The sequence below is a fragment of the Armigeres subalbatus genome, chromosome 1 (assembly GCF_024139115.2).
Source record: "Armigeres subalbatus isolate Guangzhou_Male chromosome 1, GZ_Asu_2, whole genome shotgun sequence".
NCBI lineage: Eukaryota > Metazoa > Arthropoda > Insecta > Diptera > Culicidae > Armigeres > Armigeres subalbatus.
The window spans coordinates 74,725,077-74,747,399 of NC_085139.1; the positions used below are offsets into that span (position 1 = coordinate 74,725,077).

At 43.0% G+C, this 22,323-nt stretch overlaps 1 protein-coding gene across 1 annotated transcript in view; it reads right to left on the reverse strand.

The window, feature by feature from the left end:
* The window catches only part of LOC134227286 (alpha-mannosidase 2), a 70,443-nt gene extending 48,752 nt beyond the window's left edge, over positions 1–21,691 (reverse strand). Inside the window, exons 1-2 of the mRNA XM_062708658.1 lie at positions 21,592–21,691; positions 21,063–21,521 (exon numbers count right to left, since the gene is read on the reverse strand). Of these exons, the coding sequence (XP_062564642.1) occupies positions 21,063–21,241 (179 nt within the window). The 5' untranslated portion in view covers positions 21,242–21,521; positions 21,592–21,691. The remainder of the gene's footprint in view (positions 1–21,062; positions 21,522–21,591) is intronic.
* Positions 21,692–22,323: the final 632 nt, after the last annotated feature.

The window sequence follows — 22,323 nt, forward strand, 5'->3', positions numbered from 1 at the left end:
GCAACCCTGAAAAGATGGTGTTTGCTTCCGATCCGGCAGGTACGAGACGGCGTGGAGCGCAGCGAACGAGATGGGCAGACCAGGTGCAAAACGATTGGGCGAACGTGGGGCGTATTCGAGGATGGAGAGATGCGGCCTCGAACCGTGTATTGTGGCGTCAAATTGTTGATTCAGTGTTATCTGTTTAGATGTAGACTAAATAAATGAATGAATGAAATGAAATAACTCATGTACGACTGAACTAGGTTGTATGTAAGTAAATCCAAATGCTTTCGTGGACTTCTTGGTCGTGCGGTTCGATGTTAGTCGTATAGACGCATGTGCTATGAAATGTGGGTTCGATTCCCGACCCGCTCGGAGGAAACTTTTCGTGATACGAAAAACTCTCCACTGGTCCATTGGGTGTTGTATGTCATATCCGTTGTCTCATGATAGGTGTTGAGTGTTCAATGTGTACACCTAAGACGGTGATTCTGTCTTTAATAAAAAAAACTTGATTGCAACATGTGTGTTGCTTGCACTTCAATTCCACATCTCAGGAAGGATATACCTCGTTATCGGCGGCAAAATATTGGCTGGAAACTCCATAGTGGTCGGTCAGTGGTCGTGCCACCTGAGCCAATATTCTGGTACAGCTTCCAGTTAACATATGAGATCTACGAAGGCCCTGCATTGTCAATGGTAGCAGATCGCTGTGAGAAGCAATATTTAGTTTCCGCTATCCAAAATTCCTCCGACAATCTTCTAGGAAGCAGATCGCCGTTTGCTGAGTGTCAAGCGGTGTTTCGAACGTGATCCTGCCAACAAGAACAAGGACAATCGTTTTATGGACAAACACCTCTAGCTAGGGTACATGAAGAAGCGCGATCTACCACACCACGTCTTCAAAGATTCAAGCACTTTAATGAAGGTCAGGATCGTTTTAGATACGTCGTTCTTTCGGACGTCATTAAACGATATACTCTTGGTCGGACCAGTTAGTCGTCCAAGAGGATTTGCTTTTCATCGAGCTGCGCTTCCGTATGGAATGGACACCAGTTTCCAATTGCAGTAGATGAAGTAAGAAAAAATCACTGTATAAAAAGCTTTGTCTTCCCAGTCTCCCCTATACTGATCGATACATACAAGAAATCTTACTCAAATTCATGCGGCTATTCCCTATTGCATTCAAATCAGCTGATAATTCACTTGTCTAATCCGAACCCCAGCATCCAAAACCATGCCGCACTTCCATTTAGATGTGTTACCATACAGACATGGCTCTTGCATAACGGTCGGTGTTGGTTATCACTACAATGTTGATTCGATTTTGATACTCCCAGATTTTATCTACCCCGATTTTATCGCATTTTTAACCCGTTATAAATTTTTATTTTATTTGTAAAAATATTTTTTTAAATAAAATAAAAAAAAAAAAAAATTTAATAAAAAAAATTAAAAAAAAAATGAAATTTAAAAAATTGTGGTCGTTCTTACTATTTTCGTAATTAATATCGCAACAATGAGGATTTTCATAGAACAACTTCCTCTTCACGACAAGAAATTACTAGTACTGCTCACGCCTTACCAAGGCATAAATTGCTTCATATTTGTAAAATGAATTCAAAAATTGAACATTTAAAAAATCGACTTGATCACATTTCCAATTTTATCACCCAAAAGTTCACCAGGGATTGATAAAAGCGGAATATTACTGTATTTCTCAGTCAACATCCAAATGAGTAAGCTGAGTTTTTTTTCACAAAAAGTTCGCAATAGACCCTAAATCAGCGCCATTGAAAGCTAACCAACTGATAAATCGCGGTGGGTGGCCATCACTACTACCCCCTGCTTTATAGAAGAATGGACAGAAAAAATGATACTAAGAAGAGTATGAAATATAAAGAACTTAAAATATTATGTTTTCTATACAGCTCTTGTCAGTTTTTACACATTACGGTTCCACATAATAGTATTCTCTATTCACATTATTCATCAAAACCACCCTTAAAGTTGGTTTCTATTGAACATTGGAATCTACAAAGCAATCGCCCGAAAGAGATAGCTTCAACCACAGACAGCATCGGGAGACACACCACACACACGACTGGATAGCGGTGGAACAGAGAGAGAAAGGGCGAGCGGGACATCACTGAATCGAAAAGTAACTCCAACGATTTGCATATTATTGGATGCCGGGGTCTCTATTGCTGTAGCCAAAAGTTGAAGTACCGATAGAAATGGCAGTCTGTACGCTGGAGTGTCGTATTTTTGGCGCACATGAATGCACATCCAGTTGCCGTTTGGAAACGGTCGGAAAACGAACAAAGCCATCGTGGAAACTGGAAACAATCGAGTGCTAGGGTTTTACTTTTCGCTTAAGAATTCCAATTTTCGGAATTGCATTCACAAAACAAAATTCCCATAATCAAGTGGTTTCTCGCAAAATGCTTTATCGATAAAAAGCATTATTTCTTATGATTATTATGCAGAATATTATATGAAGTTATATACCAATAGAAGGACAAAAATACCAAACGTTCTCAATTTTTGTTTTTCAATATTCATGAGGAATTTTATTGAAACGCTTACCGTCAATTAATTTATAATTAAATTGAAAATTCAGTACAACATTTTATTTTATTATGTCCAAAAAATAATGTCATCACTTCCATACGTGAATGAGCTTCAATTTTTTCCCTGTTGCAGCTTTGAAATCGGAGTCAAAACTAGAAACATAACGATTTAGTTTATGGTTTATTGGTCGAATGAGAGTGCTGTAGAGCAACTGGAATTTCACTCCATGAAGACCCCCCCCACCCCTCAAGGGGACTTTTCAACTCGATATTTTTTTGCCAGTTTTCCGAATTGTCGTTCCTTGCCATTATATTTATTATAAACGTTTAATGATGCGAAAACATATGAACGTTCCGATCCCTTCGGGCGACGGCAGAACGGCTCGAGCACTTTTATTCTTTCACTGGGAGCTCCCAAACCGGCACAATGTTACATGGGTATGGCAGCCGGCCAGTTTGGTGTGCATCAATAGCTGGAATAACGTTTCTTGTTATGCGAATTTCCATTGATGCATTATGGTTCAAAAGCATGGTTGGATAAGTCGCCAGTGAATTGGTTGAATGGGGAACGGATATTGCATACCAAATGGAAATTGTTCATTTTTGTTGAGTGTCGTGCAGATGAGTACATTGCTATGTTCTTTGTTAACATCTATTTGTCTCGTTGCAAAATGACGTATTTAATAATACGTCTTCAGTAGCGTTGCGAGCAAAGGCGAAGGATTGCCAAGATCGATTTTCAGTCCGGTCTAGGATGTTTTAGGGTTGGAATCATTCTCGACAACCTGAATCAATTAAGATTTGCAACCTGTATTAAAATCGATTACTAATTATTGGAATGATTAATTAAGATGCGGTTTTCGCTGAGTGAAAGCTCTTGAGTATTCCATTTAGCTATGTAGGTTTTCTTTTGATCTGCGCTTAATGAGGAAGCGCCATAATTAGTATAATGAAACAATAAATTTCCCCATACTAATTTACATGCAAACTTGGAACGGCTTGTGCTAAATCAGTTTTAATCCAAATGAGCTTAAATTTTCGGAGGTCACTCAGAACATGATACAGAATAAGGTGAGCGATGTGGAGCAAAATCGATTTTTTGAACCACTCTACTGAGCATAGTCACTGTCATATGACGAGTTTAGCACAATTCCATTTAATTCCACCACCTCGTAATACTTTTACACATACGTATTTCGACCTCAACTGTAAGGTCGCCTTCAGTGTTTCGTACTTGACTCGAGTTTTGAGTACGAGACACTGAAGACGACCTTGCACTTGAGGTCGAAATACGTATGTGTAAAAGTATTACGAGGTGGTGGAATTAAATGGAATTGTGCTAAACTCACCTTATGACAGTAAAAACATTCCACTAACAAAGAGCAAATTAATTTTCCTGAGCATAGTGTCCATTGTACTTGCCACACAAGATACATACTCATGCAATGGCGGGCATAGTTGGAATGTAGAGCCATTGAAGAAGAAGACTGATTAGTTATTTTTTTGGCGTTTTGACTATACGAAAGGTCATCTTCAGCATGGTTTTAGGTTGTAGTCGCGCATCTAACCGCTATGGTGCTGCAGGAAATTAGCTGGACGGGACAGAAATTACAAAAAAGAGGACATCGAGCGGCAACCGTCTACCGAAGCTGCGACACCCCAAACGAGCTAGGAACCGGCCCAATAGTGCTGGGCAAGATGCGCTACCGCTTGATTGGGTGGTCAATTACACTCAACCCTCGTTTAACTTCACTTATTGAAGGAACGTAAGAAGAATTTAGCGTAAAAATAATTTTTGCCTAAATTGCTATTTTCCCACTTAATTTATTGATTTATAGGCAATTTTAGGAACAATACATAATCATAGCAACCCAAAGCCATGTTATTATCTTAGATTCTAGGCCTTCCAAGAGTTCCCTGCCCTGGAGTTTAGGCTTTCAGGCCTCCACGCATATACTAACATAAACAAGAATTAACATCTATTGGTATTTTCGATATGGTACATGCTCCCAGCGGTCATAACATCAGTGTTCCTAGCGATTCTATAATCAAATTGGACATGCCTTCAACATCTGTGATCCATTTCAAGCCATTCAAGAATTTCAAGAACTGGAGCACAGGCCTGAAGGTCAATACGCGTTATGAAAGATCTATTCGTTCGTTTCAGAAATACAACATGCTCTAGGTAATCGGGGAAGGGTCGTTTGGCCGAAACCCATTCGTCCGAAAGCCATTTGGCCGAATGCCACTAGGCCAAACATAATGTTAGGCCGAAACCCATCTGGCCAAAAGTCATTTGGCCGAAAGGGTCATTAGACCGAAATGGTTATTTGACCGAAATGGTTATTTGGCCGAAATGGTTATTTTGCCGAAAGCGTCATTTGGCCGAAAGGGTCATTTGGTCGAAAAGGTCATTAGGCCTAAAGGGTCGTTTGGCCGAAAGGGTCATTTGGCCGAAAGGGTCATTAGGCCGAAAGGTGTAACACTTGTAACAGTAGTCCGTTACACGAAGCGTATTTCAATTATCTTGTAAATAATATTTCGATTTTTTATTAGACTTTTAATCTTTTCTGCATCACATCGCATAAAACGACCCAAGAACAGCATGAATCTTTTAAGAGCTGCGCAATTCAAACAAAATTAAAGTATCGTCTATATCCAAGCAACCGGTAGACACAACATCTGAGCTTCTATCTAGTTTTCCGCGAGCGATAATTACCGCTAGCTTTCCTGCGGGTTAGTCTCTGATTTGACATTTCTGGAGGTCCACTGCACCAACCGTTCCGAGCATTTTGATCAATGTGGTATATAAAAGGCTTGAATTCACTTAATCAGCACCTTCTTTTATTCTTTTATGAATTAATTGATTGCCCGCGACCGAGAATCAACCGAAGCTTGACTTTGGTGTAGAACTTTTGGGGACTGGGAAAAGGAATGAAGAAGCGTAACATCATGACTACTGGTGAGAGCGAGAAGTCGGAAACTAGAGCGCGAACACGAAATCTGACTCGGAACTCTTCGCGAAAAGATGACTTGGGCCCTGACTATTTATTCTTAGGGCTCCAAGATTCCTATTTCACTTTTGCCTGGTTAGTTGAACCGTTTCCAAAGTATTCCCCGTGATCCGCGAATCATCTAAAGTGAGATAGTTTAACAAAAGGAGGTGGCTCAGTGAATAATAGTTTGAATTTTGCAGGTTTAGTTAGTTTCCCCCAGTGCCAATTATTTGTTATACTGTCAGCCAATCAAGTACAAGAAAGGTATTGAAGTCGTGCTTAGTGAAATTGCGTTGCTCTCTTAACCCTTTATTTGTCGAACAGCCGTTCGAAGGCATTATGTTTCGGATAGGCACCTCGTAGGTGCCGTGAACTTCTACCAGGCGAACCGCCGGCCAGCATCCAACGGTGGCTGAAGGGGCTGCGCCGTCCATATCGCGCCCAACATCGTTCAGTATCGACGACCACGTGAGTGAGTGATCCCACCTGTGAACCTCCGTAGTGCGAACCATTACCGGGACCCGTTTGAATTCCCAAGCCGGTCCGCCGTCGATTAGCTAAAGAGCATAACCGCTAAATTTCAAGCCGTTGGACCACCACGTGATCAGCAAGAACGTTTGACTCGGACAATAGAGGAAGGTGAGCGAACAATGCCGACCCGCCGATAATAGAATGCGGAAGCGTAAAGCGTGAGTAGAGCATATGCCCATGTGACGTCACGGGTAAGGTGTAGAAGTGTAAGGTAGAGAGCACGCAAAGACAGGGGTAGACAGTTCACGGGACTGACACTTGTATCCCACCACCACAGTACATTCCGTAGTCAACATTGAAAATTACGCATTGACAGTCATAAGAATAATCGCGGGATGGAAAGAGATGGGTGCGTCCCACGGTGACAGTTTTATAAATATCAAGCAGAAGAAAAGAGACGTCATGTATACTACGAAAACACAACCAAAATATCAGACCCGTGAGACAGTTAGGCCTAAAAACGAAGATGAATGTGTTAGACATAGTAAAGCTAGCGATGATGAAATGACACTGAAATTGTAATCCCTCTCCCCCACCCTCCGCAATATTCTTTCGGCTATTGATTTTCTCTTGAGCTCTCTCCTTTCTGCGAATCGTCGTTGTTGATTCATTGGTTGATGAATGAAACTGTTCAAACTTTCGAGACGGTTCGCCATCTAGGTACTAGTAGAGGAACTTCCGATGGTGATAGATTGAACTTTTATGGGAAAGTTCGTTTGTGAAACGTTACGTTAGTTAGTTGATGAGATTTAAGTAAGTCGGACTCTAGGAATGTGGAGCGTCGGACTCTGTGTTCTTGGAACCTCTCTTCGTAAGGTTTCTTCCATTGGACCAACTTCGGAGTCCTGGGCTGGGAAACAAATTAACATGAACGGGAGGTCTTTTAACGAGGTGGCACTTAAACCACAGAGAACAGACGTTGAAGCTGCACTCGCCATGTTGTGACAACTTTTTACTGTTTATTTTGAAATAACTTTGGAATGTCGCCGTTATCCCGTGCATAATCAGCGCTAGCGTCATAAAAAAATGCCACTGTGCACTAGTATCGTTATACATGCAAGAGCATACTAGCGCCATCGTGTTGTCAAAATGAGATTATGAGTTGCAATGTCGACGTCGATGGCGTTGAGGTTCGGTGTGTTTGTTTACACATGTTTTGCAAGAAATTTTGTTCGAGCCTCCATGTCTGTTCTCTGTGCTTAAACTTCCTGTTTGAAATCGAACAATTTTGGCGAATGTTTCCGAAAGGGTCATTAGGCCAAAAGGGTCATTTGGACGAAAGGGTCATTAGGCCGAAAGCATCATTTGGTCCAAAGGGTCATTTTGCCGAATAAGACATTTGGCCGAATAAGACATTTGGCCGAATAGGTCATTTGGCCGAATAGGACATTTGACCGAATAGGTCATTTTTAACGTGAGGAATTAGGAGTGAGAAGAGATACGTCTCAATTCTCACTTCTCACTGTAAAAAGTGAGAAGCGTGAACTGAGCAGTGCGACGTCTCACTACTCTCTACCTACTACGCACTACTCACTTTTCACGTCTCACTCCTCATTTCTACTTCTCACTGTGAAAAATGAGAAGCGCGAAATGAGTAGTGAGACGTCTCACTATTCACTTCGCGCTTTTTACTTTCTACAATGAGAAGAGAAAAATGAAGAAAGAGAAGTGAGACGTCACTCTATTGACTTCTCATTTTTCGCTGGTCACGGTAAAAAGTGAGAAATGAGGAGTGAAAAGTGAGACTTTTCACTTCTCACTCCTCATTTATCACTTATCGCTGTAAAAATTGAGAATCTCGAAGTGTCTAATGAGACGTCTCACTACCCACTTCGCACTACTCACTTTTCACAGTGAAGAGAGTAGTGTGACGTCTCACTTCTCACTTTAAATTTTTCTCTTCTCACTGTAGAAAGTGAGAAGCGTGAAGTGAATAGTGAGACGTCTCACTACTCAATTTGCGCTTCTCATTTTATACAGTTAGAAGTGAGAAATAAGGAGTGAGAAGGGAAACGTCTCACAAATGGCCCTTTTGTCCAAATGACCCTTTCGGTCAAATGACCCTTTCAGCCAAATGAAACTTTCGGACACACGACCCTTTCGGCCTATTGACCTTCTGGGCCAAATGACCCTTTCGGCCTATTGACCCTTTCGGCCTATTGACCCTTTCGGCCAAACAACTTTCGGCCTAGTGTTATTCGGCCAAATTGACCTTCCCCGAATACACGTACAGTTGGTATAGTATTGACTATTCTTGATAGCCCATAATGATTGATTGCATTTAGATCATTTAAACTGGTTTTACACTAATGAAACATGAACTATCGATTTTTCATTTTCCACTTCCCCAGTATACCTTGCTTCAAACATAAATAATGACAACAAAAGTGGCAGCACCACCCTCTCCGCTTTCAATAAAACTTGCTGGACATGTAAACTTTGTTACAAAAATTACTGAGCCAGAAAAAGACGCATCTTACAAAAAAGTGTTGTATCAAGTTCTTAAATAAAAATATTGTAAAAAATTCTTATTGAATCCTACACTGACAAAAAAATCGATTTTTTAAATTAAAATTCGCTTTTTGATTTGGACTAAAATTTTGTCTCAATATACACTCCCGGCCAAAAGTTTGGGCTCACCATCGAAAAATGTAGGCCAAAGATTTTGGCCTAATTTTTGCCGTCTTACATCCGATTTCAGAAATTGTTAGCTCAATACAAAGATTTCGAGTAGATCTTACATCGTAGGTAGTTTAAAAGATTTTTGTTAACAACAGTTATACCGTTATACTGTTTTATCTCGAAAATGTGCTAAATCGTGATGCAGCCAATATTCCTGCAGTTGTTCTAGATTCTCCAATTCATTCTGGAATTCAAATCTTTTGGCTACAGGTTTAATTACGCATGGTACAAAATTGATAGTAACCCGATATATTCGTACAGGCCCTTAGAGGTCATGCGTATGATTTACCATTTAGATATGTCCACACCTGATGTTCTAAGTTTTCCAAACCATTCTGTAGTTCAGCTCAATTGGCTGGCCAACCATGCATATGGGTTTTGACTAGTTTCATAATGATTTGAAGGACTTAGAACATGGTATTTAGAAGAAGAAAAAGGAAATCCAATTTGTCTGCCACTTCTAGTTTGGACATATCTGATTCGTAAATTTTTCGTATGGCCTAAGCAGAGGCAAAAAGGTATTCTTTTTGGATTAGAATACCTTTTTGCCTTTTAGAATACCTTTGCCTTTGATGCACCAAATATTTTCACCTTGATTGGAAAAATAAAAATACCATATATATAAAGTACTGAGGTGGTCAAACGCAAAGAGGTGTAAGTGACAAAAAGTTAGTTTTGAGGAAAATGGGTGCAAAGTTTTTTTTTTCGCTTCATACAAATTGTTTGAAATTTTTTTTTGTCTTTATTAGCGAGACTTTCGGCCCTAGGCTGGCTCGTCTCGAGTGTAAAAGTTCAAAAACACCAATTTTCTGTGAATTTTCACATTTTTTTATAAACATCGTACAAACTACATAAAAACATATTGCCGCAAATCTCGAGAACCAACGCATTTTTGCTGTACTCAACTTGCGTGAATAAGCTTTTCAATTGTAACTTATAAACTAAAAAAAAAATTACGGTATTTTTCACTCCATCATGGAGTTTCAATTGTTTTTTCGTTATATTTCCATTATGAATGCGCGTCCAATCGTGTTTCCTCTAATACGTAGAACGATCACGCGATCATTGAAATATTTTGGTTTGCTTTGTGCGGATGAGGCAATTAATTATAAAGTTTTATTTAGTGCGCGTCCGGTCGTGTTTCCTCTGCCACGCAGAATGATCGCGCGATCATTTACATATATAGTTCTGATTTGTGTGAGTGGCATAATTAAATAGCAAGTCCAAATTTAGTGCACATGCCATCGTGTTTTTTTTTTGGCATGCAGACTGATCTCCCGATCATCGAAATGTTTGGTTCTGCTTTGTACAGTCGTGTGTGTGTGTGTGTGTGTGTCATCCTGTATCCCTCACCCAGCTGGGGGCGTTGTCAAGTAGTACTACGAATAATTTGATCAGATCTCATGCTCCGTAATGGTGCCCTTTTTGTTATGAAGACTAGTACTACAAAAAGGATTCACTTCTGAAGAAATATAAGTTTCTTCAGAAAGTGTGGGGAATGGGATGTACTAGTTGTTCATAACAGATACAGCAAAACTTCACAAGGACGCCCTTATTCGTACTATCTACTCAGGGAATAGAAGGTCTAGAAGAGCCACCGTTGCTAACTAAAGCGTGAACCGAATACCTGGGACTCCCACAATATCCGCGGCAATAGCAGCAAACGATGCCCTGTACGTATTTAGTGGTATTTTTTATAATATTTAGGATTATGAAGCAATGAAATAAAACAAGTTAAAAGTAAATAATTGGAACGTGCTCACCGGTTTAGTTCCTCCACTATCAAAAGAGCTCCTGCTTTGAACATGGCGCACCAGGGATATCCAAGAAAACAACATATGTTTCATGTATGCATTTTGCTTCTCATCGTACTTTGATTCCATTCGAATTGTGGCCACAATGCTCAACTGTGACCGATCCGGCGTTTGCGAAGGTTAGTTTCATAGCTGTGTAAGTTCCGATGACTGTTAATGTCAAGGATGCTGCTACATTAAAATTGGTTCAGCTCATCAAAATTTCAAGTGCGTTCACATTGAGTCAAGCGATATTATTATACTCTGCGTTAAAAATTCGCCATCGTGAATAGTGCTCTCTTCACTGCTTCGCCGTAACACCAGCCGAATTGTATTATTTTGCGGTGATTAGAAAACGCAAAATTTTGACGTGGAGATTTTTTTTTTTCGCGTCCGGTCGCGATGCTTACTACGATCCATCTTCTTGGTTCTGCTTTGTACAGTCGGTAAATAAATTAATTAGTGTTCGTTGGATTGTCTTTTTGCTTAACCTCGATCGAACTACACGTTACACTCCACCAGTGTTGGAAAAATCATTCAAAAATCTCAATCGTCGAGCCCTCCCGCGCACGCAAACTCGTTTGTGAATTAGAAGGAATGCATCACGGCTGAGTTTATCATGCCAAATCGCATCATTTCACCCATTTGCAAAAAAAAAAATCATTTCGCTCCAATATGCGTTTTAAACCAATTTGGGCAAGCTGTTTAACAGAAAAATGGAGATTACGGCAGCATTGTTCTATTCTTCTCATTTCTAATTTTTCAATTATCATTATTCACTTCATGCTTCTTACATTCAATATTTTCGGCCGTGTTACCCGTTTAACAGAAGACATATACGGTCATATAATCAGACATTATTTACCATATGTCCTGTTTGACCAAATGGTATTTCCGTGTGACCCGTTCGACCAAACGACATTTTTAGCCACCACATGACCTTTTTTGCTAAACGATCACTTCGGCCAAGTGATCAATTTGGCCAAACGACTTTTCTGGTCAAATGACGTGGTCAGTAAAACTAGTTTTTTTTGGCAATATGACCTGTATGGAAAAACGTCATTTTAGACAGTATGACAGTATGACAGTATTTAGACGTTATTGGCTAAACGACTCTTCCAGGCAAATGACCGGTTTGGCCAAACAAATTTATCGGCCATACCCTGGAGCTAACTTTCTCACAAGAATTGTGGAATGACCTGTCAACCTCTCACCATTTTGTCAAATGTGAAAAGAACTAATAAGCAATTCAGTGACCTTTAGCTGAGCATAGAAAAGACAAAGATGGAATCTTATTGTTCGACTTGCCGTTATCTAAAATAAAAGGAAACCTTTTCAAGTTGACTTTCGCCAGCTGTATTGTTATATTTTGGCGGGTGGTTGTGGCAGAAAATTCCATCGACCCTTCAGGACCATGTCTCGTGGATAGTGCTTCCCAGTAATGAGCTCTTTTCACTGGTTTTTACTGTAATAGACATCGACTACGGGACAAATGAACCACTTTTGGATGATTGCAAATCTCACAAAAAAAAACTATTACCTCCATTATTTTGCGTGATTGAATATAGTAATGTTGATATAACTTAACTGAATTTATATCAAGATCGTGAATCAATCCGAGATTAATTAAAAAAACATTCATCAACATTCAAATAAAAATGTGAAATTCAATCGTTATTAGAAATTTTCTCCCAGAACAAATACCAAATATCGCCTAAAAGTTTCGGTGTTTTATCTCCAGTCCCACTGCACTCCCATAAGTCCCACCGCTCGCATGCTCAAGCCGACGGAAAGACGTCACCTTCAGTTTATCCGCCGCTATCTGTTTGTGATTTTCTTTCCGCTTTCCACACTCATTGTCACGATTGCATCGAAAGCAAACTCCTCCTTATATATGAACTGCGACCGACTCCAGCGAACCCCTTTTTCTCACTTTTGTATCTTTCAAAGCACGCGAGCTTTCCATCACATTCCGCTTTCCGCCGTATGCCAGCGCGGCACCGGGAAAAAAAGTCCTTCGGCAAACGGCTAAGTATACAAGTCCCTCAGCTCTTCAAACAGACGACAACAACAAAAAAGTGGAAATCCATTTTTCTTGCCTCCCGACGTAGGGATAGGACTTTCTTCCGAGTCACTCGACGTTGAAGCGCCGTGCGGCTACTCCACTCTGCTGCTCTCGTCGAGAACAATGAAATTGAAATAAGTTTTTCACAAATTTCACTTCACTTTTCTTTTCGCCTCTACTGCAGGGTACCGTGGAATGCCCTTACTGGAATTTAGTTCCGTACGATGTCCCTTGTTGGCTTCGTTAGGGAAAGAGGCCTCATAACGCCCAAGGGGAGAGAAAAAAAGGTTTTTTGGTTTCCATTTACCATGTTTTTGTTAGAATTTGAAAGCTATCCAAATATTATAAAGGTTAGGCGAAAGACGTTTTGGAACGAATGACCGACATGAATATGTTCTGGTTATTAATTCACAGCTCTCATATGCTGCGTTTTGCTTGCCCTGCACTAAGTGGCAAGAAAGCTTTTCTTAAATTTTGCACTAATAGAAGAGTGCTTGAATTTCCTAAATTTTATGTAACTTCAATCTGTTAACAATCCTCCAACTTGCAGTATTTTAATCAAATAACATTACAAATAAAAAAACCTCTTTAAAAAATTTCTTCCACATGGTCATATTGCCTCGCTATCCCCTTAAATCTGATCCGCCTCCACTTCCTGACGGCCGATACTGAAGAGCAGTGGAAGAAATGAATACAGGCAGGTCCTCCTTTTCTACCTTGGTCCCTAATTGGATAAGGAAAAATTGAATTTCAAAGTTTCTGTACCACCCGAGGAGGGAAAATCAATACATCTCGTAAGTTTCAATAAGCCGGTGTGGTATAATACGATGATGACCACCGTTGTTGTTGGTTGCCGCCTTCGGAGAAACCCGTGCAGCGGTATATCACTCTTCAAAAGGTAAAGAAACCCGTCTGTTGGTGGAATCACTTAGATGTTTTTTTTTTATTACTGACGGTGCGAGGAAGTAGTAGCGAGGGAAGTAGAGGAAAAGTTAACCAAACAAATGTCATTTTGTCAGATCATATTTTCGTTAAGTGATAAATGTATGATAAGCACGAATGATTTTCGATCTACGGGTTGAAGTGCAAAGTTATAAAAAAAAGAACAACACTATTCAGATGTGTTTATCAAGTGATATGCGTTTTTCATAGGAATATTACATAATGTGAGTCATAGTTGGAGGATAAGATGATGAATTTCTAAATCGCCACGGAAGCAATGAAAAACTTATGGGATTCGTAAATAGTAGTTTGTGCAACTAGTTTCAAAAAGATGATTTTTCAGCACGAGTTGTAAGGCAAGGCCAACAAGGCTTGCAGAGTGCTAAAAACATCGAGTGGGGTTTCGAGATATGGGTTTAATATGAGAAATCTGTACCAAAATGTATCAGTCTGTTTGACTTCTCATTATCATTCTTTTCTAACCATTTTAAACAGAAGAGAGGGGATTCGAGTCGAATTTCGTGAAAAATGTGACGGAAAATGTAATAGTAATGAAGGCGTCAGTAGTGGAATAAATCATCCACGGTGCCCTGGGTAGTCGGAGAACGACCGGGTTGACCCTGGCACCCAGTGGACGAAGACTCGCCAAGCATGAAGAACCTGTCCAGATCCCTCGGTAGTCGGAGCTCCCTCAGTACGGACGTCTTTCCCATACCAGAACTAAGGAACACTCCCCGGCGCCGGGAGATAGACGGAAGAGGGACGCTTTATCCCCCTGCAAGCAATCCAGCAAGCGCAAGGTTTCAAGATGCTGTTTCTCCGGAGGACTCCGTGGAAAGCAAGCGACTCATGTCAGTTGTTATCGGAACGTTTTGTTCTTCTCCGACGGATGACGAGAGACGAAAGCCTCCGAGTAGCAGCAAGCTGATCAACCAAGACCATCGAGAAGTTAGTACCGATGCTATGAGTATGTGCTGCTTAGGGCATCCTGGGGACACCAATCCGGGTTATAAGTCCCAACAGATCTAGCATCCTAGGCTCCTCGGGCACTCCAACCCGAGTGATACGTCCTACCACTGCCAGCATGTCATCAAATCCAATCCAGCTTCTTACGTTAACCCTGTTTACAGGTCTCCTGTCTACAACAGTATTCTTCCGGATACACCCGAGGAGGGTATCCGTCATCATCGCTTCTACCTGCGTCGGGTACGGACTTCTGCCTCTTTTCCGACCCCTACGCTTCCACTAGAGGTCAAACTTTGTCTTCAGTGGAATATTAACGGATTTTGGAACAACCTGCCCAACCTGGAACTGTTGACAAACGATAGTTCACCCTGGATTATAGCCCACAGGAGGTCAACCGCATCTCACCAGCCTCCATGGATCGCTTCCTTGGGGGCAAATACAAATGGATTTGCAAGAAAGGTACACATATCCGGCATTCCGTAGCAATAGGGATCCTCCGGGAGATCCCTTTTGACGTCCTTCAGTTTCGTAAAGACCTCCCAGTCGTTGGAGTCCGTCTCCGAGGCAGCATTCCTATTAGCATTGTGAATGTGACATCATCAGTGAGACCCCGTCTCCCCTTCTTCTCTTGGGATATATGAATGCCCACCACCCAACCTGGAGAGGTACAAGGTCGGACCCCCGTGGTGTTGTCCTGCTCGAAGCTTTCGAGGAGGCTGATCTAGTTCCCCTAAACGATGGTTCTTATGATGTGTACCACACGAAGGCAAAACCAAGGGATTGGATCGAGAAAGGCATCGTCACCGCTTGGTGGATTAATCTGGGTTTCAATGGAAATTCGGCCACCGCCATCGACGTGACCACCATCAACCGACCTCTCCTTTCCATGTTAAATTGGGAGGTTGCTTCCGTCCTCTATGGAAGCATCCATTTTCCAATTCAGGTCACTGCCAATGTCTCTCCTTCTACCACTTCTCTTTCCTTTCATAGCAGCATTTGACACGCGTTGGAGCACACTACTCCGTTTACGCTTCTCGACTTCTCTAAGGTCGTTCTCGACGCCGCTGGTCTATTCATCCCTCAGACCAATTCTCGGCCAGGACGCAAAGCCCTTCGTTGGTGGACGGCCAAAACGCGTCGAGCCGTTAAAGTCAGAAGGAAAGCCCTCCGAGCGCTCAGGAGGCTTCCCCCTGGGCACTCGAGAAAGGTAACTGCATTGGAAAACTACAAACAAAAACACTATGAGTGCCGAACGGTCATCCAAGACGCCACTGCTTCTGGGAGGACTTCATCAATTCGGCCCAATCCATCGCCGAACTAAGAGGGAAAGTCAATGCGCTTAGTGGCAAGCGTAGATCTTCCCCCATCCACATAGTTCCGCACGACCGTACTATTTCCGATCCGCCGGATGTGGCCAATGCGCTTGGTACTTCGCATCACTCGCATCAGTAAGCGGCTACCTAGCCGATTTTCTAAGGATCATAGCCACCAGGGCTTTGACGCTGCAGAATTTTCGAGTCCTGCTGGACTTGCTTGATTCCCCAATAAACCAGCCCTTTTTTCGTACGCCGAGATTTCTTTCGCTCTTGCCAGTAACAAAAAGAAGTCTTGCGATCCGAATGGAATAGGGTATCCGATGCTGAAAAACCTTCCCCATACCACCAGAATAGTATCCTTGATCTGGCGAATCAAGCCTGGATGAATCAAACTAGCTTTTGTGCAACACACTCGGGTCTTTATCTGCAAATCCATCTCCAAAACCGTCCCAGAGGCCTCCCCAAGAACATCTACATCTTCGTCTACGCAGACGACATCCTGGTTGTGGTAAGGCTTGATCGCGACAAAATCTGGACACATAACTTTAAGAATAAAAAAAACTGCTGTTGGTTTATTTCGGTACATTTTTCACTTCAAATGGCTTCATTCCTTATCGATGCTTCGATGTATGCACGAAACTTGGTGTCATTTGAATTTTCTAAGAAATAATACGTGCTGAAAGATCTGGCATCCTCAGTAGAATTTGTTTCGAGCTTGTATCCAACTGGTGGCAATAAAATTTTTGTTCCACTCTCTGACGTTTTAGATATTGTCAAACAAGCATCGACGAATTTTAAAACGCTTCGAGCAGTGTTCACATGAAACCAAAATGTTTTTAGTCAGTTTCGGCATCGAGAGACCCGAATTTCAATTGCGACTGCACACAATTCTTTCCGAACCTGCAATTCCTTCGACGCCATTATTCACTACGTACTTGTCACACAAATATATTTTCAGAAAGTACAGACATACATTCATCAATCTACGAAATATTTCACTCGTTGATGAGCAATTTCAAAAGTTATACGTGTTTAAAGGTGTCCAGATTTTGTCGCGTACAAGCCTTAGTCGGAAACCCTACGGCGCGAACGCGTATCCGAACCCAAGCAGTTAGCCGTTAGTGCAGTTCATCGGTGGGCCTCGTCGGTTGACTTCACCATGTCGGCCGGAAAAGGCATTCGCGGGCATGTGTGCAATGGACGGCACCGTCTCTCCGTCCCTAGTCTCAAAATTAACGGGCAGCCGATTCCGAACCGGAAACTCTTTAAGGTCCTCTGAGTCTTTATCGATCGAGGACTGACCTTCGTCCCTCATTCCCAAGCGGTCAAAGTCTGCTGCAAATCATGGATCAACCTTATAAAACATTATCCGCATAGGACGAACAACAGGGCCACTCGTATTGGCCAAGCGCTGATTGATAGCAGACTGCTGTACGGGCTAGAACTGACTTTTGTAGCACGTTGTGAGCTTGTCAACATACTCTCCCCAGTCTTCAACCAATACCTCCGCATAGCTTCCGGACTTCTTCCTTTTACACCCGCTGAGGCTGCCTGCGCCAAAGCAGGTGTCCTCCCATTTAACCATCGTGTGCAAGTGGCTATTTGGTTAAAAGCCGCCGCATACGCCACCGCCACATCCGGAAACCATAGGAACCCTCTCCTTGTTCAAGGGGATCGGATCATGCACATGATGGCTGGCGTCAATCTCCCCCCGGTGGCCAGGGTTGTTAATCGATAAATTATCGTCGTTAGTTTGACGACTTTAAGGCACTTGTTGAAATCCATTTTTTACGACTTTATTATGTGTTTTCTGTCATATTTTTATATTATTATAAATATGTAACACAAAGTTTGCATGAATTGCGTTGAAAAGTAAAAAGTTGATCCTCTCTCCGCTGTGACCACTGCTACCAGCGACCTCTTCTGGCAGCTGCTGTTGTTCTGTTGGCAAGTGCGCGCAATCAACGAGTAGGTGAAGTTACGTTAGAACGAGCGTGGAAAAAGAAGAGGTAGCGCCCGCAGAGAGATTATTGGGACATGTTTGGTTAAGGGGAAGCTTCCGCTGTCGGGAAACATCCCGTCAGAGTAGGTTTGTTTTGCCGACGGGAGCTATCCGTTTAAACCGAGGTGATACTGGGAGCTGAATAGCTTAAAAATACAGGGGATCGGTTTAGGAGAAGATTCCGGCAGTGCCGAGGAACTTCTTGTAGTCCACTCTCGGGAACTAGATCAAGAAAATCGCGACATCCTGAAATATAGGTTCGTTGGAAGTCTTTGAACCGGACGATTTTGTACGATTTTCATTTTGGCCATAACTTCTGAGCCCATCGTCCAATGGGACAGGATTCTATGTCGAATGCTACTTGTTGCGAGCAAATAGATAAAGGATAAGTGCCTGAAAATGAGTGAGAAATTTTGCGCACACACATACACACATACACACACACAGACATCACCTTGGGGGCAGCAGGGACTTTGTCCAAGGGCTTGACGACCCCTCCCCATGGCCACTGCGAGTTAGACCGGGGGAAGCTGAACCCCGGCCAGGTACCTCCCAAAATCGGGGGAGGAAGGACCTGGAAAGGTCCGTCCACCCAGGAAAGACGGTGGTAAGGGGTTACGGCAGGCTGAAAGCTCTCAGCCGCCACAGACCAGGGAAATAGAGGGGGATGACGCCTCCTGGACCCTGGTCAAGAACAAGAGGAAACCGAAGACGTCAAGGGCCGAAAAGAAGGCCCAGGCGAATGAGGGTAGGGAAGTCTAGGGTAGGCGCCAATCGCTCCAGGGGCGATGCCCTAGTCATCAAAACGGACGAGGCTAAGTACTCGGACGTCTTGAAGGCTCGGTGAACTCGGCGCCGACGTACGTCGAATAAGACGTATCCGGATGGGCGAGATGATCCTCGAGCTAAAGCGGGGCGTCTCGCAAAAGGGCGACGCCTACAAGAAGTTGGCGAAGGAAGTCCTAGGCGAGACGGTCAAGGTGAGGGCACTCACGACGGAGGTGAATCTTAGGGTTAAAGACCTGGACGAGATCACCGAAGTCGAAGAGCTCGTCACGGCACTGCGGCGACATTGTAAAGTGGAGGCGTCCACCGCAGCCGTTCGGCTACGGAAAGGTCCGTCAGGGACACAGGTAGCATTGGTTCGGCTATCTGCAGCGGACGCCTCCAAGGTAGTGAAGTTGGGGAGCATCAAGGTGGGATGGTCGGTGTGCCCTGTGGGCATATACGAGCAACCCGAAGTTTGCTTCAAGTGCCTGGAACCGGGGCACAAGCAATGGGACTGCAAAGGCCCTGACAGAAGCAATCTCTGCCGACGCTGCGGATTGGAGAGACATAATGCACAATGCTGCACGAACCCTCCCAATTGTTTGAATTGTTCCAGCAAAGCTGTGAAAAGCAAGCACCCCATGGGGGGTTCGATGTGCCCGGCGTTTAAGCGTGCTGCAAAATCACAGTGCAGGTAACGCAGCTGGCTTGCTCGGCCTCGCCCGAGTGTCCGGTGTGCGCAGGTTTAGAGGAAACGGCGGAACACGTGTTGTTCGTGTGCCCGCGTTTTCGCACAATGCGTGACCACATGCTTGCCACATGTGGTTTGGACACTACCCCGGACAACCTAGTCCGGAGGATGTGTAAAGATGAAGTTGGCTGGATCGCCGTTTTATCGGCTATCGTCCAAATCGTCTCGGAGCTACACAGAAGGTGGCGCGTGGACTCGAGGAATGGCTAGTTCAGGCGAAAATAAGAGGTGGTCCAAGGGTTCGGAGTCGGCTTCATGGGTCATACCGGTGCCCTGTGGTCGAACTCGATCCTTTTATAGAACAAGTGGCCGCGAGAAGAACAACGTGGTATCGTCGCATTCGCGGAGTCGGTCAACCGGGCGGGTTCCGAGCCCGAGGACGGAAAGGGGTCCTCGTCAAGGCTGGGGCAGGCGTAGGCACCGCGTCGGCAAGTCCCTCTGTGTGCTGGCGAATAGGCTCTATCGCAGAGAGGTCAATTTGGGGTGCACGCGGCATCATCATTCTTGATACCAGTCGTGCAGAGGGAATCAGGCGCGAAGTCGACCCTTCCCACCTTCCGAGGACATAGGGCGTGGTAAGGCCACCTGGAAAGCCGGCAATGCGCTGGCACGATACCATGGTGTTCTTCTAAAAAAGCGAGTCACGATGTTCGATGCTGCAAGGACACGCAGCTAACCTCGAGGGTGCGTTATGCACTGGCCCCTCTTTGAAGCATTACTTTCTGGTTGTACCGAAGGGACGATGGGCTTGGCGGCAATGGAAACGGTTTAGCGGGTCGGGGATGCAGTCCTGCCTCCCCCGTTTGCTGTTGGAGGTGGCCCCTAACCCCGCACTTCCTGGACAACCCAGGATGTCTGTTGAGCAAATTCCCCCTCCATTGCTTAGGAAGAAAAGAAAAAAAGACAGGTTGTCGATTTCAACGAAAATTACATTGTTTGGGAAGGGAGCACTTTGTAATATAGATCTGCCGTCGTGGATTATCTGAGTAGTTCGCGCCTAAGTCGTGAGATGAATGGCTCAACAAGAATGTGAGATCCAATGTGCTGTAGGAGTTGTGGTGTTGATTTTGCACAAATATGGAAATCACTGGGCTTAGAATGAAGTAAATAGTCCGTTACGTGTAACAGCATGAAGCGTGCTAATATAAATAGTGTGCTCAATGCACTTATTGTACCTTCCTGAAGTTGTAAGAACACCTGTCAATCAGGATGTTAACCATGTTAACGGATCGAGACAGCATTTGCATTAGTCTTCGCCAAAAGCGAAAAAATAATCATTGTGATGCAAATGAAGTGCATTTATATAATATATATTGTTTTTCAAAATTTTATGATCACCTTGCATTTTTTAATGTGGTTTCGTTGATTATCTATAAAGCCTCACGTTTTTTATTTTTTTATTAGAACTAATTATGAATTGCATTTATTCTCTTCAATTGAACCCTAAACGCTACTTTACTTAAAAAAAACTTTCACGATTCTCGTAAAACAAGCTTGAGGATGTTTTTCCAATTCAAGCCAAACTCCTGAACCGCATAATATATTATGAAAGGTGCGCAGTTCCCCATTCTAGCGGGAGCGTAATACAGCCCCACATAAAATACGTACCACATCGCCAAGACCTTTCCACCCCGTCATGTTGAATAACTTAAAAGCATCAAAATGGATACTCTTACATTGTACACACACACTTACCGTTTCTGGTGCAGGACAGCATCCTTGTGCAGCAAAGAAGCACCGGATGCGGTGGCCGTCGTTGGCGTGTTCGATGGCTGCCCCATCGAGATGTAGTACAAGCACAGCAGAATGGTCACGAACGCCGACAGAAGCCCTATGCAGCGTGCCGATCCCCGGCGAAAAATTTTCACGGTCATAATGCTGCGACACGTTTGCACCTTCCCTCCCACCCGACAACGTCGGCACCGGCACTTGATTATGGGCAATAAACCGAGCCGCACTAAACTAGAAGTCGTCGCGCCCGGTAGTCACTCATTGGATGGTGTTTTCACTGTTGAAGCGAGCGTGGGATGTGGAACTTTATGATTTTTCTTCTGATTTTTGACACAGAAAATTGACACAATGCTTTTTCACCATCGGTGGAGTACAATTCAATTACAATTCTCGTTGAGCCGTTTTATTTTCTGCGATTTAGTTCTGAAAATAGACAATAGAGAAATAGACGAAGGTCAGGCTTGAGTGGATTTTGTTGAAGTATTGTTAATACTTTGAATGATGTATCAGATGAAATCGAGGAAATTATCTCACCTATTGTAACCTTTTGCAAAACCATTTATCACGGTTCTGTGAAGAATGACAGCAAAGATGACTTTCTTTACTTGTGATATCTAAGCAACCTCAGAAATAGCATACGAAACCGCAAATCAATTCACTTTTGACTCGTATCACGGAACATAACACGTTGGGTTAGGTCGATGCAGCTCTCTTCGTTTTAATATCATTCATGAAAGAGACTGAGAAAACTACACTATTTTGAGTCAAAAGTTAAGGATATTTACTTGTAGGTGTTCAAAATTTATTTTTGATTTTTTTTTCTTTTTAGGATAGATGTATAGGTTATTTATCAATTTTCTGCTCTTCCTCTGTTTCGAAGTTGAAGTTACACAAATCTGATCGACTTATCTTACTCAGCTATATTTGCTTCACATCCAGTCGCCATGTAATTTTTGTATCGTGAAACGTGAACAAATGTTGCCGCCTTTGTCGTTCGACGTATACAATATCGATTGTACCATAAGTCAACAAGTGGTCCGGGATTGTTGCCATTTCCAGCGTTCCACGATAAAGCCACTAATAAATATCGCGTTATGTTTCTGGTTCCAAATACCGTAACTCAATTTTTTATCGCATTCCATTTTCTGCCCAGTGATAACCAAACCTCGTCCTGGGTGGTTGCGTCCCATATTGCATGACGCGAGTCCACTGAACAACAATCATG